This window comes from Pan troglodytes, chromosome 10 (genome assembly GCF_028858775.2).
Source record: "Pan troglodytes isolate AG18354 chromosome 10, NHGRI_mPanTro3-v2.0_pri, whole genome shotgun sequence".
Lineage (NCBI taxonomy): Eukaryota > Metazoa > Chordata > Mammalia > Primates > Hominidae > Pan > Pan troglodytes.
The window spans coordinates 28,757,505-28,779,230 of NC_072408.2; the positions used below are offsets into that span (position 1 = coordinate 28,757,505).

The following is a 21,726-nucleotide window of genomic DNA, read 5'->3' on the forward strand; positions in this document are numbered from 1 at the left end:
GAAATTTTCCAAAATACCCATCACTAGGTATCAGGCCTATTTTCTTTTTCATTCTCTTTTTTTGGTAGAGGGAGTCTTGCTCTGTCGCCCAGGCTGGAGTGCAGTGGCAGGATCTCGGCTCACCGCAACCTCCGCCTCCCAGGTTCAAGCTATTTTCCTGCCTCAGCCTCTCAAGCAGTTGGGATTACAGGCACCTGTCACCACGCCCAGCTAATTTTTGTATTTTTAATATTTACTATACAAAAATAATAATTTAGTATTATTTATAATAATTATAATTTATAAAAAATAATTTATAAAAAAAAAATTTAGTATTATTGTATTTTAGGGTTTCACCATGTTGCCCAGGCTGGTCTTGAACTCCTGACCTCAGGGAATCCGCCTGCCTCGGCCTCCCACAGTGTTGGGATTACAAGCAGGAGCCACTGTGCCCAGCCACCAGGCTTATTTTCAAAATAGTGAAGAGGTGATTCTAGAAAGTAGCTCTTCCCCCTGACATCTCCCACCTCCCCTCCCCTTAAGAACCACTGCCAAAGGAAGGTTTAACAGTGTGTTGCCTGGCAAAAACCCAGAGTGATCAATCATCTAATCTCAGCTTTAAATGAAAAGGACTGAATGGTGGACAAGATAAATAGAGTCTCAGGTAAAATAAGGTATAAACAGCATCTCAGATTTTCTTCTCCATATGCCTCACCAAACAATTCATTGTTTTAAAAGTGATTTCTCAGAATATGAGATAATCACATTCAAATAAAGCCCTAAGACCTCCTTAAAAGCCAAATGAACTTGTCCCATAATTCTTGGCTCCCCTCCACTTACGGAAGCAATCCAACTAAGATAACTAGTTAACACTTTTTTCTTTTATTTGAACCAGATACAGTTTTAGTAAAAATACATTATTTTGTACACTACAGAGAAATGTCAAAATCCATGTTTAAACAAAAAAACAACTATTGGAGCTGAATTGATAAACAGCTATGGAGATAGTCCGCAACATGGGTAATAAACTGTGTGGTAAAGGTTGGCAAAACAACTTAATAATTTAGAAATGCATTACATGTACGGTAATTTTAAGGATAATTCCAATAACTAGTATGTTCATTTAATGCTGATCTGACAAAGTTTTACACTACATGCAAGTATGTATTATGGCAAAAACCACAATTACTTTTGCACCAACCTAATAGTTTAATTCTTACCACGTTCTGTAAAACTGCTTATTTTTTAAAAAGCTTATATTTGCATTGGGGCAATACAAGATAAATTAAGCATGTACTTTTAAAAAATGGACACAGCTCTCCTAATTGGAAGCCCCTCACCCATTTTATAATGTGACAAAACAAAATTAAAACTACATGACTAATTTTCATTAATATTCTGGAAAGTGGAAAAATTGCATAACACATTAATGCAGGCACTCCTGCACACAAAGTACTGAAAAAATCTTAACTGTTTTACTTAAACAAAATCCATTAAATAACCATAATAGTTATGACCTCTAAGAACCACTGCAGTGCCAGTTATCTGCTTCGAGAGAAAACAGGGATCATCAATTTAAGTAGAAAAACATAATCCCAAGTAAAAAGTTGTTTTATGGTCCTGTATGGTTCTACCGGCACAAATTCATTCTTTACTTATTGTTTATTTATTCACTGTCTATTATGTAAGAAACTCTGGACTAAGAAATCAGGACAGATAAAAGTTGAATACAGTTTGGCCCCCCTAACATCAAGAAGCTTACTTATATTGTAATAAAGAAGCCTGCTGATTTTCAAAAATCTATGATTAATGGTTAAATATTTTAAAAAGTTGAAATGAGCACTATCAAAATTAGCAATAGATATTTTTAAAAAGCAGAAAAAGTAGATTATTATAATACCAAGAGTTGCTTTTAAATGGTGACCCTGAAATCACAAAGTTCTGGGAATAATTTATTCCTTCTCTAAATGTGGTATTAAAAATTTACACTATTAATCTTATTAAGGAAGCTGTTTGACCAGTTTGAAAGCTGTCCATGTCTCTTCAGCATTTACTCTTTTAGGTATGGTGCTAAGGGCACAGATCTCAATACATTTTATAAAACACTACTCAAGAGCATATGGAAATTATCACACCCAAGAGTTGACTGTTAGGTTGGATCTCAAAGGATGAATAGGGGTTTGCATGGGAAAAATTGGTTTGGAATTTAAATTACTTTTTTTTTTTTTTTTGGTGGTGGGGAAGGACAGAGCACCTCAGAGTGAAGGACTAAGGAAACAGTTCAGTATGTGGAGCACAGAAACCTAATAGGAAGATGATGGGAATATAGGCTGAGGTCAAAATGGGAATGGCGTTATATACTCATACACTATGTAATAAGAACCTACTACATATCAGGTACTGTACTAGTTGTTGCTGATATAAGGGCTAACCAAAGCACACACAATTCTTGCTGTCTTGGAGCTTACATTGCAGTCTAGTAAAAGGCATATTAACTTTTTAAATTGCATGTATGAGTAAGCACCTGTAGAACTAAGAACTAAGATAAATGCTATGAAGGAAAGTGTTATCAAGAAAACACTATGGGGCCAGGTGCCAGTGGCTCACGCCTGTAATCCCAGCACTTTGGGAGGCCGAGGCAGGCAGATCTCCTGAGGTCAGGAGTTCGAGACCAGCCTGGCCAACATGGTGAAACCCCGTCTCTACTAAAATTACAAAAATTAGCTGGGTGTGGTGGTGTACACCTGTATTCTCACCTACTTGGGAGGCTAACGCAGGAGAATCGCTTGAACCTGGGAGACAGAGGTTGCAGTGAGCCGAGATTGAGCCACTGCACTACAGCCTAGGTGACAGAGTGAGATTCATCCCAAAACAAGAAAGCACTATCGTATAAACAAAGTAACATGACCTAGACTGAACTGCGGGTTGTGTCAGGAAAGACTGATCTAAAGAGTAGGAGCTGGGCATGGTGGCTCACACCTGTAATCCCAGCACTTTGGGAGACCTAGGCAGGTGGAGGTCAGGAGTTCCAAACCAGCCTGGACAACATGGTGAAACCCCATCTCTACCAAAAATACAAAATTAGCCAGGCATGGTAGTACATGCCTGTAATCCCACCTATTTGGGAGGCTGAGGCAGGGGAAATGCTTGAACCTGGGAGGCAGTCGCTTGAAGCCGGGCGGTGGAGGTTGCAGTGAGTCAAGATCACGTCACTGCACCCCAGCCTGAGCAAAAGAGTGACACTCTGTCTCAAAAATAAAGAGTAGGCAAAATTATGGTGAAGCAGGAGGAAATTAGTGCCAGGTAAGCAAGGGCCAGGAATTTAAAGGATTTGTAGACCATATCAGGATTTTAGCCTTTATTCTAAGAGCAATGGGAAGCTACTGAAAAACAACTGGGTTACAGATGGGGAATAAATGCAATGATCAGATTTACATTTCAGAAACATTACTCCAGCTATACTGTGGACCATACTGTGGAGAGAACAAATCTTCATTTGGCCATACTGAATGGAGACTAGTTAGGAGAATGACTAAGTGAGAAATTATGATAGCCTGACTTAGGTTATGGCAATCAATGAAGATGGAAAAAAAAATGACATACAGTTGATTCTCATTATTCCCAGGTTCCATATTTGCAAATTCACCTACTCATTAACATTTATTTGTAAAGCCAAAATTAATGCTTCCTGTTTCACAGTCATTTGGATGAGTGTCGAGTGGTGAAAATTTTGAGTAATCCAACACATACATTCCCAGCTGTGGTGGCACAAAGCAACACTCTGCCTTCTAGCTCCAGCTCTCATGTTGTAAACAAGCATCTTCTTCTTGGCCTATTTCAGCCCATGTTTTTCACATGTTTGTGCTTTTTCTTGGTGCTCTTGTTGTTTAATATGGCCTCCAAGCACAGTGCTGAAATGCTGTCTAGCATTCCTAAGTGCAAGAAGGCTATAATGTGCCTTCTGAAAAAAACATATGTGTTAGATAAGCTTCTTTATTGGCTGTGAATTCAATGTTAATAAATCAGCAATATATATTAAGACAACTTTAAAAGAAACACTCATAAAACAAGGTTACAAACTCATCAACTGATTAAAATAATGTGACTCAGGACTCATAGAAACTAATTCCATAATTCCCTCAGAAGCAATGGTTCAGTACTTGCTAACTCAGTGTTTGTGATAATGTTACAAAACGTACTACAAATAATGAGAACTAGTTGGTTTGAATTTTACAAACTAAAATTAATAGTTCTTCAAAATGGATTAGATATAGGGATGGTAAGGATGAGCTAGCAGGAAAGAAGTAAAAGGAAAACCACAAGACTGGGTAATACAGTCAGCTAACATATCCTTGTCCAGAGTCTTAATGTTACCCTGCAGCCACTGTCACATCAGATGAATAAACTGCTCATCTTACAACAGAAGAAAGGATTAACTTTGGTTAAACTGCAAACGACATGGAATGGATATTCCTCTGATCTTAACAAAATCTCTGCCATAGTGAAGATGTGAAAATCAAAAATTAATGTCCTGCAGCCCAACTTTGTCTACCCTTGGCCAAAAGTGGGCACTGATAAAGAAAAAAACAGCAGCCTCCACATTCCAGAAACTTACCTGAGACTCATAACTAAACCTCAGTGTTATTACTAACCGATCTGATGCTTAACAGCTAAGGCATATTGTTTTCTTGGACATAAACAATCTCACAGAACATCCATTTCGGACAAGGTCACTGAGCAATACAAAATACCAAACATTCCCCTCTCCAGTTAAATGAGTGACTGATACTTCTTTACCAACTACAGCTTTCCCCCTGCTTAGGTCAGCCCTCCCTATAAAATTTATTAAGAGGCCGAATCATAGAATTGACCTCACTTTCTGACAACACTCAACCTAAAGCAAGGCTTCACTTCCTTAGACTCTTTCCCAAATTACCCAAATGAATAGGTTCCTTCTAACATCCTCTGATACCCTAAAGTGTGTGTTTTCCCTGACTATTACGGACAAAAACCCAACTCGTGTCAGGATGCCCATATAAGAGAATTCCAAGAAGGAAAAAGTGATTTAAAAAAATATACCAAATAGATGAGCAAAGAAAATATCCACTAAATGAGTTATATTAGGAGACTAGGGAGACTGTTAGGGATTTTAGGAGAGCAGTCTCTACGAATTCAGATGGGCAACAGCTAAGAAATCTGGAGTTTATCTTGTAGTCAATGGAAATTAGTAAGGGAGGCAATGATCAGCTGCAGTATATGGGAAGAAAATTCTAATGGCCAGAGGGAACAAACTGGGTTAGGAAGAGGCCTGAGACAGCAAGATTAATTTGAGAAATACTCATCAGGAGACTAAAGAAGACAGACGGGAGAAGGGTGATATCAAAGATTTTCTGCTTGTGACTTTCAGTGGATGGTAATTTAACAGGCCAAAATAAGGATAAAGAAGGCATTAAGATGGGAAAAGAAAAAGATAAATGTTTACGTTTCAGACTTCAATGGAATTCCCAGGTTGATATGACCTGTAGGCAGTGCCATCTCATTCCTTAATTCAACAAGTATTTTGAGGGCACCAACATAAGGAACTCTACTCTGCAAACACAGTGATGAGTAACACAGTCTGGAACTTAACACTAGGTATGCACTAGATCGATAGATACCTTGCACTCACAATAACTCTCACCACAGTCTCTCCCATCATACATAAACACAATTTTACTCTTGCTTCCAACCAGAAATCTAGTTGATATGGTCAATTTTATCACTCAGTACACCAATTACCTTTCAGAGATCCTGCACATACACCACTGCTATTTCACTTTTCCTCAGTTATTCCTTAGAGTGCTATGAATTAAGTTGGAACAGTTTTTTTTTTTTTCTTTTTGAGACAGTCTCCCTCTGTCGCCCAGGCCACAGTGCAGTGGTGCAATCTCGGCTCACTGCAACCTCTGCCTCACAGGTTCAAGCAATTCTGCTGCCTCAGCCTCGCGAGTAGCTGGGATTACAGGTATGCACCACCATGCCCGGCTAATTTTTGTATTTTTAGTAGAGATGGGGTTTCACCATGTTGTCCAGGCTGGTCATGAACTCCTGACCTCAGATGATCTGCCTGCCTTGGCCTCCCAAAGTGCTGGAATTACAGTCATGAGCCACCACACAAGGCCTAAATTGGAATAGTCTTAATATTGTTCACGTAAAGAAATCTAATTTTTACTAATCTTTCTTCCCAGTTTTCTCTGTGAGGTCCCTTCCTCCTCTTTCTCAGTGGTGAGCCCTAATCGCTGCTGATAACCAGTTAGCATAGCATATATCAAGAAAAAAACATCAAAGTAAAATCAAGAAAGTTACTGCCATCAACCTGCTAAGTATTTTTAAAAGTGCCCAGAAATCACCTTCTTAATCTCTGCAAATCTATTTCTTCTGATTAAACCTGCTTTTCTCCAAGCACAAGTACTTAAGATAATTTCACTATTTCCTGTTATGTTATTGTAAATGCCCACCCACACTGTACTTTCAGCTATATGATAGGATCTCTAAGGTTCCTTCCAGCTCTGAAAACCTGATTCCTTAAAAGGCTTGAGTTTTTTTTACAAGCATTTTAAACAGTTTCCAAAAGAAAATACCGTCCAATATCCAAAACACTTAAATAAATAAATCTGGTAATATAAACCTTTATCAAATTGGGAAAAACTTGCATTCCAAAATGGAGTGAATTATTTTAAGAAGATTCTATCAAGTGGTATTTAAACAAACAGTTTAGTTGATTTTACAATGGTTTTCTGGAGGTTCCTAAAATCCCTATATAATGGAAATAAAATCCAATTCTACTTAAACAAGCCCCTACTGAGAACCCACATGGCCCAGAGCCAGACAAAGAGAACGATTCCGTTTAGTAAGACAAGGTCCCTATTCTTAAGGAGTTCTGTGGACAATATCCATCCAGCTACAGTCAGGTTATCTATTCCCTCTTCCCCAGTGAAGTTTTGTATCGTGTGCTTTACATTTTCACTTTCTATGTAGAGTTTCATTTTCAACACCTGGCTCAAATCTCTCCATGGACATGAATCTTCTTGCTTTAATATTCTCTGCCACTTAATGCCTGACAATTATATATTGCCCTGGGTTATTCATCTTTTTACAATAGTGTCTTAACTATTCAACAAGCATGTAGATTTAGGGAAAGTAAGCACTAGATCTTAAACTTTTTGTAGTCTTCAGGAATTATTAAAAGCATCTTCTAGCATGAAATATTCTATAAGCCTAATTTTAGAGGGAAATGAAATTTAAGGCCTGAATCTTAACATCCCCTAGTCTAAATCCTGGAGAAGTGACATAGCTGCGTGGTTAAGAGTTCATGTTCTGGGGGTAAAGAGATCCTATAAGTCCCAGACCTACTATCTAACTGACCTTAAACAAGTACTTAATCTCTCCAAATCTCAGTTTCTTCAACTGTAAACGAGATTATTATTATCCTCTTTTACTAAAGTTGTAAGGATAAACAAAAATCAAGCTCACAGTAAGCATTAATATTAACTATTATATATAGAGAGATAATGATATTTTCTTTAGCTCTTGATTCCTTGGAATATTTTAAATCAACTGGTGGTTGAAGAATATGAAAATAAAAGAAGTGGCTGGGCACAGTGGCTCAAGCCTGTAATCCCAGCACTTTGGGAGGCCAAGGTGGGCAGATTGCCGGAAATCAAGAGTTTGAGACCAGCCTGGGAAACATGGTGATACCCATCTCTATAAAAAAAATTAGCTGAGTGTGGTGGTGCGCACCTGTAGTCCCAACTACTCTGGGGGCTGAGGTGGGAAGAAAATCGCTTGAGCCCAGGAGGTTGAAGCTGCAGTGAGTTGAGGTGGTGCCACTGCACTCCAGTGTGGGTGACAGAGCGAGACCCTATCTCTAAAAAAAAAAAAAAAAAAAAAAAAAGAAAAGAACTTAGTTACCTCAACCTACCAAATATTCAATATTAATATTCACAAATGGAGTGTCACATGGTTCATCCACATTAAAGCTTTCACTCTGGTATCAACCGAATCCCCTATCTATTGGCTACATTATAAGGTTTACTCTTTATTCCTTTATGGAACATGCACCCCTAGAGGTCCTTAAAATAACTATATACACTGGTACAAATGTTTTCTGGCAAAAAGTCTCAGTACACTCCAGAAGTGTTTCTTTTAGGAAGGAAGTGATGAGAAGCACTGTTCTAAGGTACTGTCCCAAGGAATGTTTCTTCATTTTTCTTCTGAAGGTTTTATTTGAATTGGCATTCATTAATAACTTTTCACTAAACCGAGGCTAGTAAGTAACAGGCACTATCCTGGTAATTAAGACACACAAATGCCTCCTCCTTTTTTTTTTTTATAAAAGAGCTCCTAGTCTCCTTTTTTAAAAACAAACAAACAAAAAACCCTGCATGGGTGGATGCGGTGCTTGCCTGTAATCCCAGCACTTTGGGAGGCCCAGGCAGGCGGATCACGAGGTTAGAAGATCGAGACCATGCTGGCGAACATGGTGAAACCCCGTCTTGACTAAAATACAAAAAATTAGCCAGGCGTGGTGGTGCGTGCCTGTAATCCCAGCTACTTGGGAGGCTGAGGCAAGGGAGTTGCTTGAACCTGGGAGGCGGAGGTTGAAGTGAGCTGAGATGGCGCCCCTGCACTACAGCCTGGCGACAGAAAAGACTCCGTCTCAAAAAAACAAACAAAAAAACCCAAAACAACAACAACAACAACAAAAACCCTGCATATGGCAGAGTTCCTAATCTCAGCATTTCTCATCCTAATGCTTCCCCATTTCTCCTGTCTTAATATCTCATTTTTAAATAATGCACAATACTAAAACACAAAAGAAATATTACAATTTTTCAATAAATTGAGCCTATTAAGTCCTACAAAAAGATTCTTTTAAAATGCAGAAATTTCCAAATTTTTAAGCCTGCATTCATTTCTTTAGCTTCTCTGTATTAATGAACTATGTAATTATATAAATAGACCTGAAGTTTTATGCCTATAAGCAACCTTTTGTAATTAGTCATGTCCATGCCTCTCAGAAGTGAAAATGTAATCTCAAATTAAATAGCTTGCATAAGATCTTACAGTTCATAACAAAGAATCACACATGATTAGAACCCAGATCTTGTGACTAGGTCAAATTCTCTTTGGATTCTACCATGAGGATAATAAAATTTGCTCTTCATTTTGGCAGCATTTGTTTCTTCTCTCGTCCTTAGTATACAGGCAGAGTGCTTTGCACATGTTGGTCATTCCATAATGTTAACCTTGCCCTCAAGATCCTTCTAGTGCTAGGTATTTTTAAAATATGTAGCCACAAATCTTGGTATTTAAGCCAAAATAAATAAACTTCTAATGAGAACAAGGCATCATTTTTTTAAAAAAGAGCAAATTAAAATAAATGCCTATACTAAAAATATGCAGGAAAAATTTCAAAATTCTTGACTCCAAACGCTCACTAATTAATTATTAAATGTCTGTTTAAACTAAATATATAAAGTGCTTTAGTTCCAAAGACTTGTTTATTAACTAGATGGCTACAGCGCATTATAAAAATGTTTTTTAGAAGAGAGTTGATAAAAATATCTTAATGATGCCAAATTACTGGAAATCACGTACTGCTCCTAAACATACCTTGTTTAGCATTCACCAACTATTAGGAATATATCAATATTACACTAATCCTCCAGGCAATGTTTTAATTCAGTACAACCAAAATTCATAGATAATCTTTACCAAATTCAGCAGTGACTGTCATTTAGTATCAGAGCATTATTTCTTTCATGTAATTTATTTAAGAAAAAAACAACTAGGTATGTACATGTTATCTTTCTTTCACAGGAAATTTAAGAAAGCAAGCTTCAGTCAATAATCACATGTATGGTATCACCACATAATTTCTTTAGCCTTTCTAAACTTATACCCATACAGGAGTCTGACTAGTTGAACAAAATTGTATTATTATAAAGTGCTACCTTCAGACTGAAATTGACCACAATCAGAATGAAATTTACCACCTTTACAGGATGAGCCAAACTGACAGCAATGGGGAGGAAATCACGCCACACACCTCATCCATTACTTGAATTGGAAGCAAGCAAAGCCCCAAAAATCAAACGGCATTCCAACCCGTAAAACAACACAAAACCTTTATTTCCCCCAAGAATCTTAATTTTGGCCCTAGAACTACACAAATCTAAAACACACAAAACAAACATGTCACCTCCAAAAAGTTACAATACTAAAATTGTTACCATTAGCGAACTGATTTTTAAGTTTTAAATACATTTAAGAGCTGCCTAGGTAGAAATATTTTTTAAAGTAATACGTGGTTTTGTGGTCATTGACTATTTTAATAAGCCAGTATATCAATTTAATCAGGAACACAATTACTACTTTTTCATGGTTCTCCTTTCACAAATCCGAAAAGTTCTTCCCAGTCCACACGGTTTGGACACATTTTCAGGTGTTAAAACATATTGTTCATACAAAACAAACAAGCTCTTTAGTCACAATTTTAGTTGAAGACTGTTTGTTATTTCCTTTAAAATGCACCCAAATTACAACCACTAAGCATTAGAGAACAAAACAGGTATAAGGAAATAAGCAATTTTTTTTTTTTTTTTTTTTTTTTTTTTAGATTGAGAACTTATTTGTGGAGAGATGGGAAGCGGGAAAGAATGCAACAATCACCGAAGCGTCCAAGGAAAAATAAAAACAAAGATAACCTGTAAAAATATAATAAATCTTCACTATGCATATTACAACACGTTGGAACCAACAGTACCGATCTCCTGAACAGAACTGCTGTAATAAAGCTTCATATTCACCAGGTCCGTATTAAACATCTCTTCCTTTTGAAGATCCGTCTGCTATGATTAAGATCCAGCAATCCACCCCTTTGGCAGTGATTTTGGATATGAGGACATGAGACTGAAACCCCGAGTTCCTAAGTTGGTTTTACCTGACAAGAGGAACTGACAGTGATGCTGGCGGGAAAACCCTATGAGCGAAGTTTCCTCCATCCTGGCTCCCCTCCCCCTTCTTCCCACCTTCACGAAAATTAATAATCCAAAAAAGAACTATGTATCAGCCAAGAGCGCAAAAGTTCATCATTCCACCTGAATGCAGCAAGGCCCACGCGCACCTGCGGGCAGAGAGGAGGCTGCCGGGTCCCCGAGTGGGCAGCAGCTTGGGCCCCAGCGAGCACGGCGGCCTAGCGCCGCAGGATGGCAAGCGAATAGGCCCGGCGCCCGGTCTCCCGGCCTAGAGCAACTCCCTTCTCCACAATGGTGGGTGGTTTAGCCCCTTCGCGCTACCTGAAACGCAAGAATCGCCTCCTGGTGGGGCAGGGAAGGATGTGGGGGCGCTGAGACAAGCAAACGGGGCCTAGAGACCGCGGCGGGCAACTGCCTAGGAGAAAGAATGGGGGGAGGGGGTTGCAAGAGGGGAGAGGAAAGGGGCTCCGCAGGGATCGGGAGGCCAGCGGACCGGTGGGCTGGAGACTTCGGGGCAGAGAAGCTACCGGCTACGGCCGAAGGGGTGGGGCAAGGCCTGCGTGACGGCCAGGGCCGCGGCTGCGAGAACCCCGAGGTGGGGTGAGGGTCGGATCTCGGCCTCACCTAAAGTCCTTGTCGCTGGATGTCATTTTTTCCAGCAAATTGGAAATGTGGTACGAGGCGCTCGCCATGTTGACGGCCTCGATCCCGCCCGCTGGCGCTGCTGGAGCTGCCGCCCGCTGCCGCTGCCGCTGCCGCCGCCGCCGCCGCCGCCACTGGAGCTCCCCCTCTCGCTCGCGGCGGCTCCCGCTTCCAGGGTCGCAGCGCGACGCCGACGCTTACTAGGGAGGCGCCTCGACGGGCTGCCCCCTCCCTGGCGAGGCGTGGGCCTGTCCCAGGGTAAGCCGAGGCTACAGAGCCAGCCTAACGACGGCGCTGTTCGCGTGAGAACGAGCTCATGGGCGGCGGGGCGTACAGTAGGGCCTCTACGGGGAGCCAGACACTTCCACTCAGGGCCGTCGCGCTCCCACTCGCTCCGCACTCGCTCCCTAGGGCAAAAGGCCAAAGCCCGCCTCCTTCGCTCCGGGGGCGGGGGCGGCAGACGCGGGACGCTACGGAAAGCTAAGGTCAGAGTTCACGGAGGCCTCCCCACGCACGCTGTGGAGAAGAGAGTTAAAAGACAATTCGGTTGGCTGAAACCTGTGTCAGTTTTCGTGTGACCCGCCTTTTGGAGGCATGACAACACAAAAAAAAGGGGCTGTTCTCGCGAGACTCTAAAGCGACGGTTAAGGGACAGGAGACGAGTGGAGCAAGTGGGCCTTAATCTGAAAATAACTTGATTATTTAATGACATTAAGAGAAAAAGATTACGAGCTTTGAGAAGGAGGAAGCCTAGGAGTAACGACAGTTAAGGAGTTAGCTTGCGGAACCAACATAAGAATTTATAACAGGGAGGTATCGTTTGGGATCAGACGCGTGGCCTGCATTGCCTTAACCACCCTGGTGTAATGTTGCCACGTGAAAACCACAAATCCCAGAATTCAGTCGGGTGATATACTGGCTCAGAATGTGATTGGCTGCGGGAACTAGTAGCTTCCTCATTGGCTCCCGTGGAAGGAGTGAATGCTGGGATTTGCAGTCTGATGGGGGAGCCGTGCTGGGTAAAAACCTTAGAATCGTCGCGCACTCCGTTTCTGCCGCGGATTCTTATATTCTCTAATACAGGCTTTTTCTGTTATGCGGTATTTGCAGAGCAGGCTGCTGCAGTTTGGCCAGGCGCATTGCGGAACAGTTGGTGTTCTTGCCAGAGGCCTAGCAGCAACTTCCTAGCGCTACTACTTGCACCTCCCAAGGCAGCTGAGCCTCCCCACTTCTCTGGCCAGACACACTCCTACCGTGCATCGTAGAACCACCTCTCTGACGCCAGCAGGACCTTAGTAAGAGTAGTGGGTATGCGACGGATGGCTGTAGTCAGGCCCTACTGATTTCAAAATAGCTAAAAGACTATCTCTGTAGTTAGCTTTTGTGGCCTTGATGGACCTGCAGCTGTGTATTGTTCCCTCAGACATACAAATTCGTGGAGATGAGTTATGAAAGTATTTAGTATCCAAGTTTTTCATCTGCTTAATATTTGGGATTTTAAACACAAGTTTTGCCAGCTAGGGATCAACATCCCTGAAAGTGTTAGGGATGGAGCTAGCTGACAGGCCTTTCTAAAAGAACAGAGAGCCTGGTGAAGAGATGAAAAATCAATCTCACTTGATACTCCTGTTAAAAACAACAACAAACCTTTAAATAGCTCTCTACTAACACATAACTCAAATCCGATCAAATCTACCTGACCTTTACCATTGTTTTCTGTATTCATCAACTATTACTGAGTACTTCAAAGTCAGGCAATAGGAGTTAATAAAACAGATGAAACTTGATTTAGCCTCATAATATGTGTCTAAATTTCACACATACCTCTGATCTGCTCTCATGTATCCTTTTACTTAAATGTATGTAATATAAAGGCCGGGTGCGGTGGCTCATGCCTGTAACCCCACCACTTTGGGAGGCCGAGGCGGGCAGATCAGGGCATCAGGAGTTCGAGACCAGCCTGGCCAATATGGTGAAACCCCATCTCTACTAAAAATACAAAAATTAGCTGGGCATGGTGGCGCGCCTGTAGTCACAGCTACTCGGGAGGCTGACGCAGAAAAATTGCTTGAACCCAGGAGGCGGAGGTTGCAGTGAGCCGAGATCGTGCCACTGCACTCCAGCCTGGGCGACAGAGTGAGACAACGTCTTAAAATGATGATAATAATATATACGTAATATATGATATTTTTTCTCCCCAGTAATGCCATATTTCATTTTACCAATCTGCCATGATTAATATATCTTTCATCAGACTGTCCTTAGTGCTTCAGCCACAATTAATTGCCTTTTGCTCTGAATAGCCTTTCCACCGTATTTAATGTAAAACACACACACACACACACACACAAAGAAGCAGGTCTTTTTTTGTATGTGTGGACCTCAAGGCCTCAGTCATTTGGTATTATCAATAATACTTTCTTTTAGCCTGTGTCCACTCAGAAAGCAAATCATGGTTTGTCTTTTTCTGTGTGTAAATTTTTTCACTTTTGAATTTCCAGCTGAACTATAATATTCGGAGTCAGATTCCTTAAATATAAATCATGTTTACAGCCACTTACTTGGTGTCATAGGCAATTCATTTTCATCTTTCTCAACTTCAGTTTCTTCGTGGGTAAATGATGATCAGGATATTACCTCAGGTTGTTTTAAGAGTTAAATAACTCCTAACCTCAGGTGATCCACTGGCCTCAGCCTCCCAAAGTGCTGGGACTACAGGCATGAGCCACCACGCCCGGCCCAGCCAAATATGGTGAAACCCTTTCTCTACTAAAAATACAAAAATTAGCTGGGCATGGTGGCAGGCACCTGTAATCCCAGCTACTCAGGAGGCTGAGGCAAGGAGCATCTCTTGAACCCGGGAGGCAGAGGTTACAGTGAGCCGAGATCGCGCCATTGCACTCCAGCCTGGGCAGCAAGAGCAAAACTCCATCTCAAAAAAAAAAAAGTTAAATAAAATATCCTATATAAGGTGCCTAGCACATTTCCTAGACCATAATAATAATATTTATAACTAATATTTCCTACATACTTAACGAAGGTCCAGAAAAGCATAAACATTAGCTATTGTTATATTATTTTAATCTTTTATTTGTTCCTATTCCCAAGTCATTCTACACAACCACTTCAGAGTTGTCCAAAACATTGTTTTTATAGTACTACTTACTTATTGAAAACATTCAGTGGCTGACTATTACAGAATAAAGTCCAAATGTTTTGGTAGTTGGTGGCCTTCATTTGTCCCTAAGCTTTTCTTTCTGACCTTTCTGTCACTGTTCTAATATAGAAATTGCTTCTACTAAAGTTTTGAGTCCTTCAAAGACAAAAGTACAAGTCTTTATATATAATAATTGTTATAATTATGAGCATTTTTAAAATTTATTTTTTTTTTGAGACAGAGTCTTGCTCTGTAGCCCAGGCTGGAGTGCAATGGCGCAATCTCGGCTCACTGCAACCTCTGCTTCCCAGGTTCAAGCGATTCTCCCTGCCTCAGCCTCGCACGTAGCTGGGATTACAGCACGCCCGGCTAATTTTTGTATTTTTAGTAGAGACAGGGTTTCACTATGTTGTCCAAGCTGGTCATGAACTCCTGACCTCAGTGATCTGCCCACCTCGCCCTCCCAAAGTTCTGAGATTACAGGTGTGAGCCACTGCGCCCGGCCTTTATGAGCATTTTTTTTTTCCTTGAGAGGGAGTCTGACTCTGTTGCCCAGGCTGGAGTTCAGTGGCACAATCTCCACTCACTGCAACCTCCGCCTCCCATGTTCAAGCAATTCTTATGCCTCAGCCTCCCAAGTAGCTGGGATTACAGGTGCCTGCCACCATGCCTGGCTGACTTTTTTATTTCTAATAGAGACGGCAGGGTTTCACCATGTTGGCCAGGCTGGTCTTGAACTCCTGACCTCAGGTGATCTGTCCACGTCAGCCTCCCAAAGTGCTGGGATTACAGGCGTGAGCCACCATGCCCTGCCGAGCACTTATTTATGAGTCAGGCATTGTATTAACTCAATCCTCAGAACAGCCCTATGAGATTGGTGTTTTTCACATTTTAAGTATGAGAGGCACAAAGAGGGTAAGTAACTTCATAAAGGTCACCCCTGCTCGAGACTAGGAATGTGAAATAAAAGTAAATGGAATTAAAACCCTCTAAATTTTCACTAAAGCAATTCTGATATGGCATGAAATAAAGAAAACATCAAAATTCTTAGGGGAAAAAAGACCCTCCAGGGCTTTGTATGGCTTTCCATTCTTCTGCCCTGTTATTACAGGGAAGCTCTGCTGTAGGATTTCCCAAGTTGTGAAACCTAGAACACTAGTTCCATAAAATAATAGAAGCAAATACTCTTGGGTCTTGGGTTATGTGTTGGCTGGGGAAAGGGGATGTTGTTGCTGAGGAGGGTTGTGGTTAAGAGAAGAAGTGCAGGAAACAGTTTTCTTAATAGTACCATGTCTCCAAACTTTTTTTTTTTTTGAGACATAGTCTCACCCTGTCACCCAGGCTGGAGTGTGCAGTGGTGCAATCTCGGCTCACTGCAACCTCCACCTCCCGGGTTCAAGTGATTTCCCTGTCTCAGCCTCCTGAGTAGCTGGGATTACAGGTGCGCCCCCTTGCCCGGCTAATTTTTGTATTTTTAGTAGAGACGGGGTTTCACCATGTTGGCCAGGCTGGTCTTGAACTCCTGACCTCAAATGATCGGCCCGCCTCGGCCTCCCAAAGTGCTGGGATTACAGCCACAGCGCCCGGCCCACAGAACATTTAATATGGCAGCATGTAAGAGGAATATGTAGTATGCAGCTGCTTGACACATTTGAGCATAGAATTTAAAGTTGTACCTGTATCATCTCAAGGAAAGAGAATACCGTGACCATGAAACATAATTTGAAAACCGTTGTTCTGTAGGTAATTTTTTCTGAACCTAGTGCTGAATGGATGATGGGGAGGAGAGAGTCTTGGCAGAAAATTAGTTTGATGTTCATTTTTAAAACAGCCTTCTGCCAAGTACATGTGGCCCGTGCTCAATTTCTACATTTGTTGTAAATGAGTTAAAGGGAATAAATAGATCTATATTTATTCAACTGGTTGGTAATTTCTGAAATAAAATTCTGAGTTGAATGTCAAAGCCGATACGTTTTCCCGGCAGGCCTTGCTGGGCTGGGGCGGACGCGGCTAGGCGGCTGATCCGAGCGCCCAGGGGCCACCTGGGCGGGGAGGGAGGCGGAGTCTTACCTAGGGTCCCTCGCGACGCGCCAGCCCTAGGCGCCCGGGTTCTGCCAGTCAAGAGTTGGAACGCAGCACCTTCCCTTCCTTGAACTCTTCCTTCTGCAGAAGGGAGCTCAGTAGAACTTTGTTGTTTTGCCTTTTACTCTGGGGTGAAAGAAGCAGATGATAAGGAGAAAATAATGAATGTCAAAGGAAACGTAATTCCTCCAATGCTGGTTGTCTCAACTGCGATTGTTGTGGTTTGGAAATGTATCAACACCCAAGAAGGCTCTCTCTTGTGGATGTATCACTTAAAACACCCAGAAGTTGTTGACGGCGGCGGGCAGAAGGGCCGGTGGTTTCCAAGCTGCTTCAACAATGGGACCCACAATCCTTAAGCAGAGGAAGAAGAAGACATAGACAAAGAAAAAGAGAAATAAAAAAGAAAAGAAGATGACAAAAAAAGAGCTTCGGCTATGGAACTGGTTTAATCCATACGATCGCCCAGAGGTGCTGACGGTGACCAGTTGGAATGAGCCGGTTGTGTGGGAAGGCACTTAGAACAGAACCATCCTAGAAAATTATTATGCCAAACAGAAAATTACTGTGGGTTGACGGTTTTTGCTGTCGGAAGACATGTAGAGTATTACTTGAAGGAGTTCATAGCATCTGCTGATAGGTACTTCATGGTAAGCCACAAAGTCATGTTTTACATCATGGCCGATAATATCTCCAGGATGCCGTTGATAGAGCTGGGTCCTCTGCGTTTCTTCAGAGTGTTTGAGATCAAGCACGAGAAGAGGTAGCAGGTCATCAGCATCATGGGCATGAAGACCAACAGGGAGCACATGTTGGCCCACATCCAACAGGAAGTTGACTTCCTCTTCTGCATGGATGTGGACCAAGTGTTGCAAGACAATTTTGGAGTGGAGACCCTGGGCCAGTCCGTGGCTCAGCTATAGGCCTGGTGGTACTGGACACATCCTGAGGAGAATACTTAGGAGAGGCAGAAGGAGTCGGTGGCATACATTCCATTTGGCCAGGGGGATTTTTATTACCACGCAGCCATTTTTGGTGGAACACCCATTCACTTTCTCAACATCACCCAGGAGTGCTTTAAGGGAATCCTCCAGGACAGGAAAAATGACCTCGAAGCCAAGTGGCATGATGAAAGCCACCTAAACAAGTATTTCTTCCTCAACATACCCTCTAAGATCTTATCACCAGAATGCTGCTGGGATTATCATTATAGGCCATCATGCAGATATTAAAATTGTCAAGCTATCTTGGCAGCAAAAAGAATATACGTTGGTTAGAAATGATGACTGACTTCAAATTGTGCCAACAGTTTTTTGAATTTGAGAGAATTATTATTCTGGCTACTTCCTCAGAAAACAATTTTAACTTTAAGAAAATATTAATGAAACACCAACATTGCAATCACATACTATCTCTCCTTGTAACTTTGAGCATTGTAATATGAGAGAATGAATCTATGGTAATCAGGTGTAAATTCCCAGTGATTTCTTATGTATTCTGAATTTGGGGGAAGTACTATCGGCTGAACCAGAAAGAACTTGTCATAGGCAAAGATAAAGCCAGAAACAGGCCAGGCACGGCGGCTCATGCCTGTAATCCCAGTACTTTGGGAGGCCAAGGGGGTGGATCACCTGAGGTCAGGAGTTCAAGACCAGCTTGGCCAACATGGTGAAATCCAGTCTCCACTAAAAATTCAAAAAATTAGCCGGGCATGGTGGCGCACACCTGTAATCCCACCTACTCAGGAGGCTGAGGCAGGAGAATCACTTGAACCTGGGAGGCAGAGGTTGCAGTGAGCCAGATTGTACCATTGTACTCCAGCCTGGGCAACAAGAGTGAAATTCCATCTAAAAACAAACAAACAAAACTCTACATGTGTCAGATAACATCCTGGAGAAAATCAGGTGGTAAGGGAAGTGTTGGCAGCGAGATATGGTTGTAGGGGGTTATACCCTTGATTTCAATGTTTTCCTGTTTCCGATGGATCTAAAGAACATGGAGTTTTTATTTGCAGCAGGGGAACTTTCAGTAAGGACACCGTTTGCCTTGGCAATCCTCAAAATACTTCAAGAACAGATTGTTTCGGGCCATCTGTAGTCCATTCTTTTCTCATCAGGATGTCATTTGGTTTCTGTGTGAAAGTTTGGTGGAGATTCCCAGTAGATATTATGATGGTGCATGGGTCAGAGTCCCAGGGAACCTGAATGAACCAAGGTGCTCAATGTGAAGTGAAAACAGCCTCAACATGAGTGCCATGAAATAGCAAAGAGAGAGTGCAAGAGAGGGGCTGATCGCTGTGGGGCAGTGCCACCTTGCAGGAACACATGCCATGAGGTTGGTGCTTAAATACATCATGGATCCAGGCACTGAATGGGAGGCAGTATGGGTGATTTCCAGCTTGGTTGACCCCATGACTGACAAACAGCAGGGACTTGAATGGAAGGTGCTTCTTGTTTTGCCCAAGTTGTATTCGGTCTACCAGACTCTGCAACTTATGTCTTCAGATCCTTGGTGAGGAGATATGGATGCTGTCAGAGAAGGCAAACGCCTGCAGTGGATAGAAGAGGTTTTCAAGGAGTTCCATTTCCAGAATGTGGGCTTCATCAGAGGACAATGGATCATCAGCTAGTCCCACCACTTAGCTAGTCTGGACCTCAGGGTTCCCGTGCCCCTCATACCCCAACTTGGAGGGCTGACATCAAAGAGTAAACTGAAGAAATCAAGTAACCTCTCATTTTTCATCTGCACTATGGAAGTGTAACAACTAGACGTGTAACCAGCAAAAGGGTTCGGCCATTTGTTTATAGAAAGGAGTCAAAATAATAATGAGATGTGAAAGAAAGAGAGCAAGACTTTACTACTTGTGTTAGCAAGGGGAAGAATGGGTGAAATTTTAAAAAATTTCCACTCTTCCCTTTGTGGAGGGAAGATAGAGATTTTTAAGGAGAGAGGGGTTTGGAATGTAGGAGAGGAAGTGGGTATGAGGTGGCACGGTTTGTTTTAATGACTTATTGTGAATTGTTGTTTTATTTGGTGAAGGCCCTGGTGTCATTTTGGGCTTTAATTAGGTTACAAATTAATTGCAGTCAATTTTATGGTCAATTTTTGTTTTTTCTTGGAGATGGGGTCTCACTCTGTCTCCCAGGCTGGAGTGCAGTGGTGTGATCTTGGCTCAATGCAGTCTTGACCTCCCAGGCTCAGGTGATCCTCTCCTACCTCAGCCTCCCTAGTAGCTAGGGCCACAGGCATGCACCACCCAGCACAGCTAACTTTTTGTATTTTTTTTTGGTGGAGACGGGGTTTCACCATGTTGCCCAGACTGGTCTCAAATTCCTGGGCTCAAGCAGTCCTCCCACCTCGGCCTCACAAAGTGCTGGGATTACAGGTGTGAGCCTTTGCATCTGGCCTATAGTCAGTTTTTAGCTGGGAGTGAGTTTCAGTCTTGACTGGGGAGAGGATTTTGGAGGTGTCTGGTTTGTGTTAGGATTTGGCCTTTGACATTTTGTGAGTATGGCATGTACTTAACAAGGATGTAAGTAAATAAATATGCATAAGGCATGGGAGTATAGTATGGGAAAGAAGGGGAGTGGCAATTTATAGTACATTTTGAGGCTGTATTTTAAGGCAAAAGGAAGCAGATATATAGTTTGTCTAAAGTTATATTTTGAGATTGGGAGAAGGGAGGAAAGAAAACATTTTGAGGTTGTAAAACACATTTGTAGTTTATTTTCAAGTTATATTTTGAGACTGGGGAGAAAGTTGGAAAGGAAAAAAAGTTTTAAAATGCAGTTTGAAGTTAAGCTGTTTGGTTGTAATTTTTATTGTCAAATTTTATTTTATTTGTATGGAAAATGGCTGCCATAATTGTTTTGGCTATTTTTTTGTTGAGAAGGGGCATAGTTTGGGGGTATTAGAATGGAATTGATTTATTTGGATTTGGAAATATTTATGAGTATTTGGGCCTATAGACAATCTTTATTGGAGTGTTATAGTTTGAGGTTTAGAAAGTTTTGGGGAAAGTCTGTCTTACAGTTTTACACAGAGGGTATAATAGTAGTAAGTTTTGTAACACAGGGATATATCTACCCCTGTAGGCCAGGCCAATGTTATAAGTAGTTTTTGTCACTAACATGGTCCTGACCTGAATTAGAATGTCCCCTATTGATTTAGTGACAATGTAGGGTCACACATAGATTTAATTTTTTGGTGTATATTTTGTAGGGCTATTTGAGGCATTTTTGAATTTTTTAATTATGTAGGGTTTTTATTGTTAATTGTAATTGGATGTGATGACAGGTTGGCTAATATATATATTTAATAGGCTGTAAATAGGGATATGAATATTTATGAAGGTGGCTTTAAGTCTTGTTTAGTTTATGAGGGTGGATTAGTTTAGTTAGTTGTTTTATTTAGAAGGTAGTATTGTACATGGGCTAGGCCTTTTTATGTGATGAAGGCAGAAAAAAGTTTATTAAGAGGCATTTTTATGGAAATGGAAAAGCAAAGATTAATGTTGGAAAACTATTTGGATGTTAAAGTACTTTTAGTTATAGAGGAGGAAGGCATTAGTAATTTGACGTTTTCTTTGTCTGTGTTATAAGGAATAAGCTTTAGTTTGTAAGGCCTCAGGAAAGAGGTAGTAGTAATTTTATTGAGTTTAAGTTAGAAAAATAAAAGAAAAAAATTGAAAATATTAGTTTGGAAATTTGTACTCTAGAAAAAATTTAGGATTTAGTTAAAATTATAGAAAATAATAAAAACTCAAAAACAGTGGATAAGACTAGAATTTAATTACAGGTGTATTATAGTTAGGTTTTTTTGAAACTTTTTTAGTTTTTGTTTTTATTA

The 21,726-nt window shown here is 41.2% G+C and overlaps 1 protein-coding gene and 1 pseudogene across 2 annotated transcripts in view; one reads left to right on the forward strand and one right to left on the reverse strand.

The window, feature by feature from the left end:
* The window catches only part of CAND1 (cullin associated and neddylation dissociated 1), a 45,517-nt gene extending 33,381 nt beyond the window's left edge, over positions 1–12,136 (reverse strand). For both annotated transcript variants that reach the window (XR_010148274.1, XM_509204.8), the window contains exon 1: positions 11,622–12,136. Coding sequence is in view for 1 of the 2 variants with exons in the window: in XM_509204.8 (XP_509204.4) it covers positions 11,622–11,689 (68 nt within the window). In the remaining variant the exon portion in view is untranslated. The remainder of the gene's footprint in view (positions 1–11,621) is intronic.
* Positions 12,137–15,149: 3,013 nt separating this feature from the next.
* On the forward strand, positions 15,150–21,509 carry LOC129136625 (N-acetyllactosaminide alpha-1,3-galactosyltransferase-like; annotated as a pseudogene).
* The last annotated feature ends 217 nt before the right edge of the window (positions 21,510–21,726 follow it).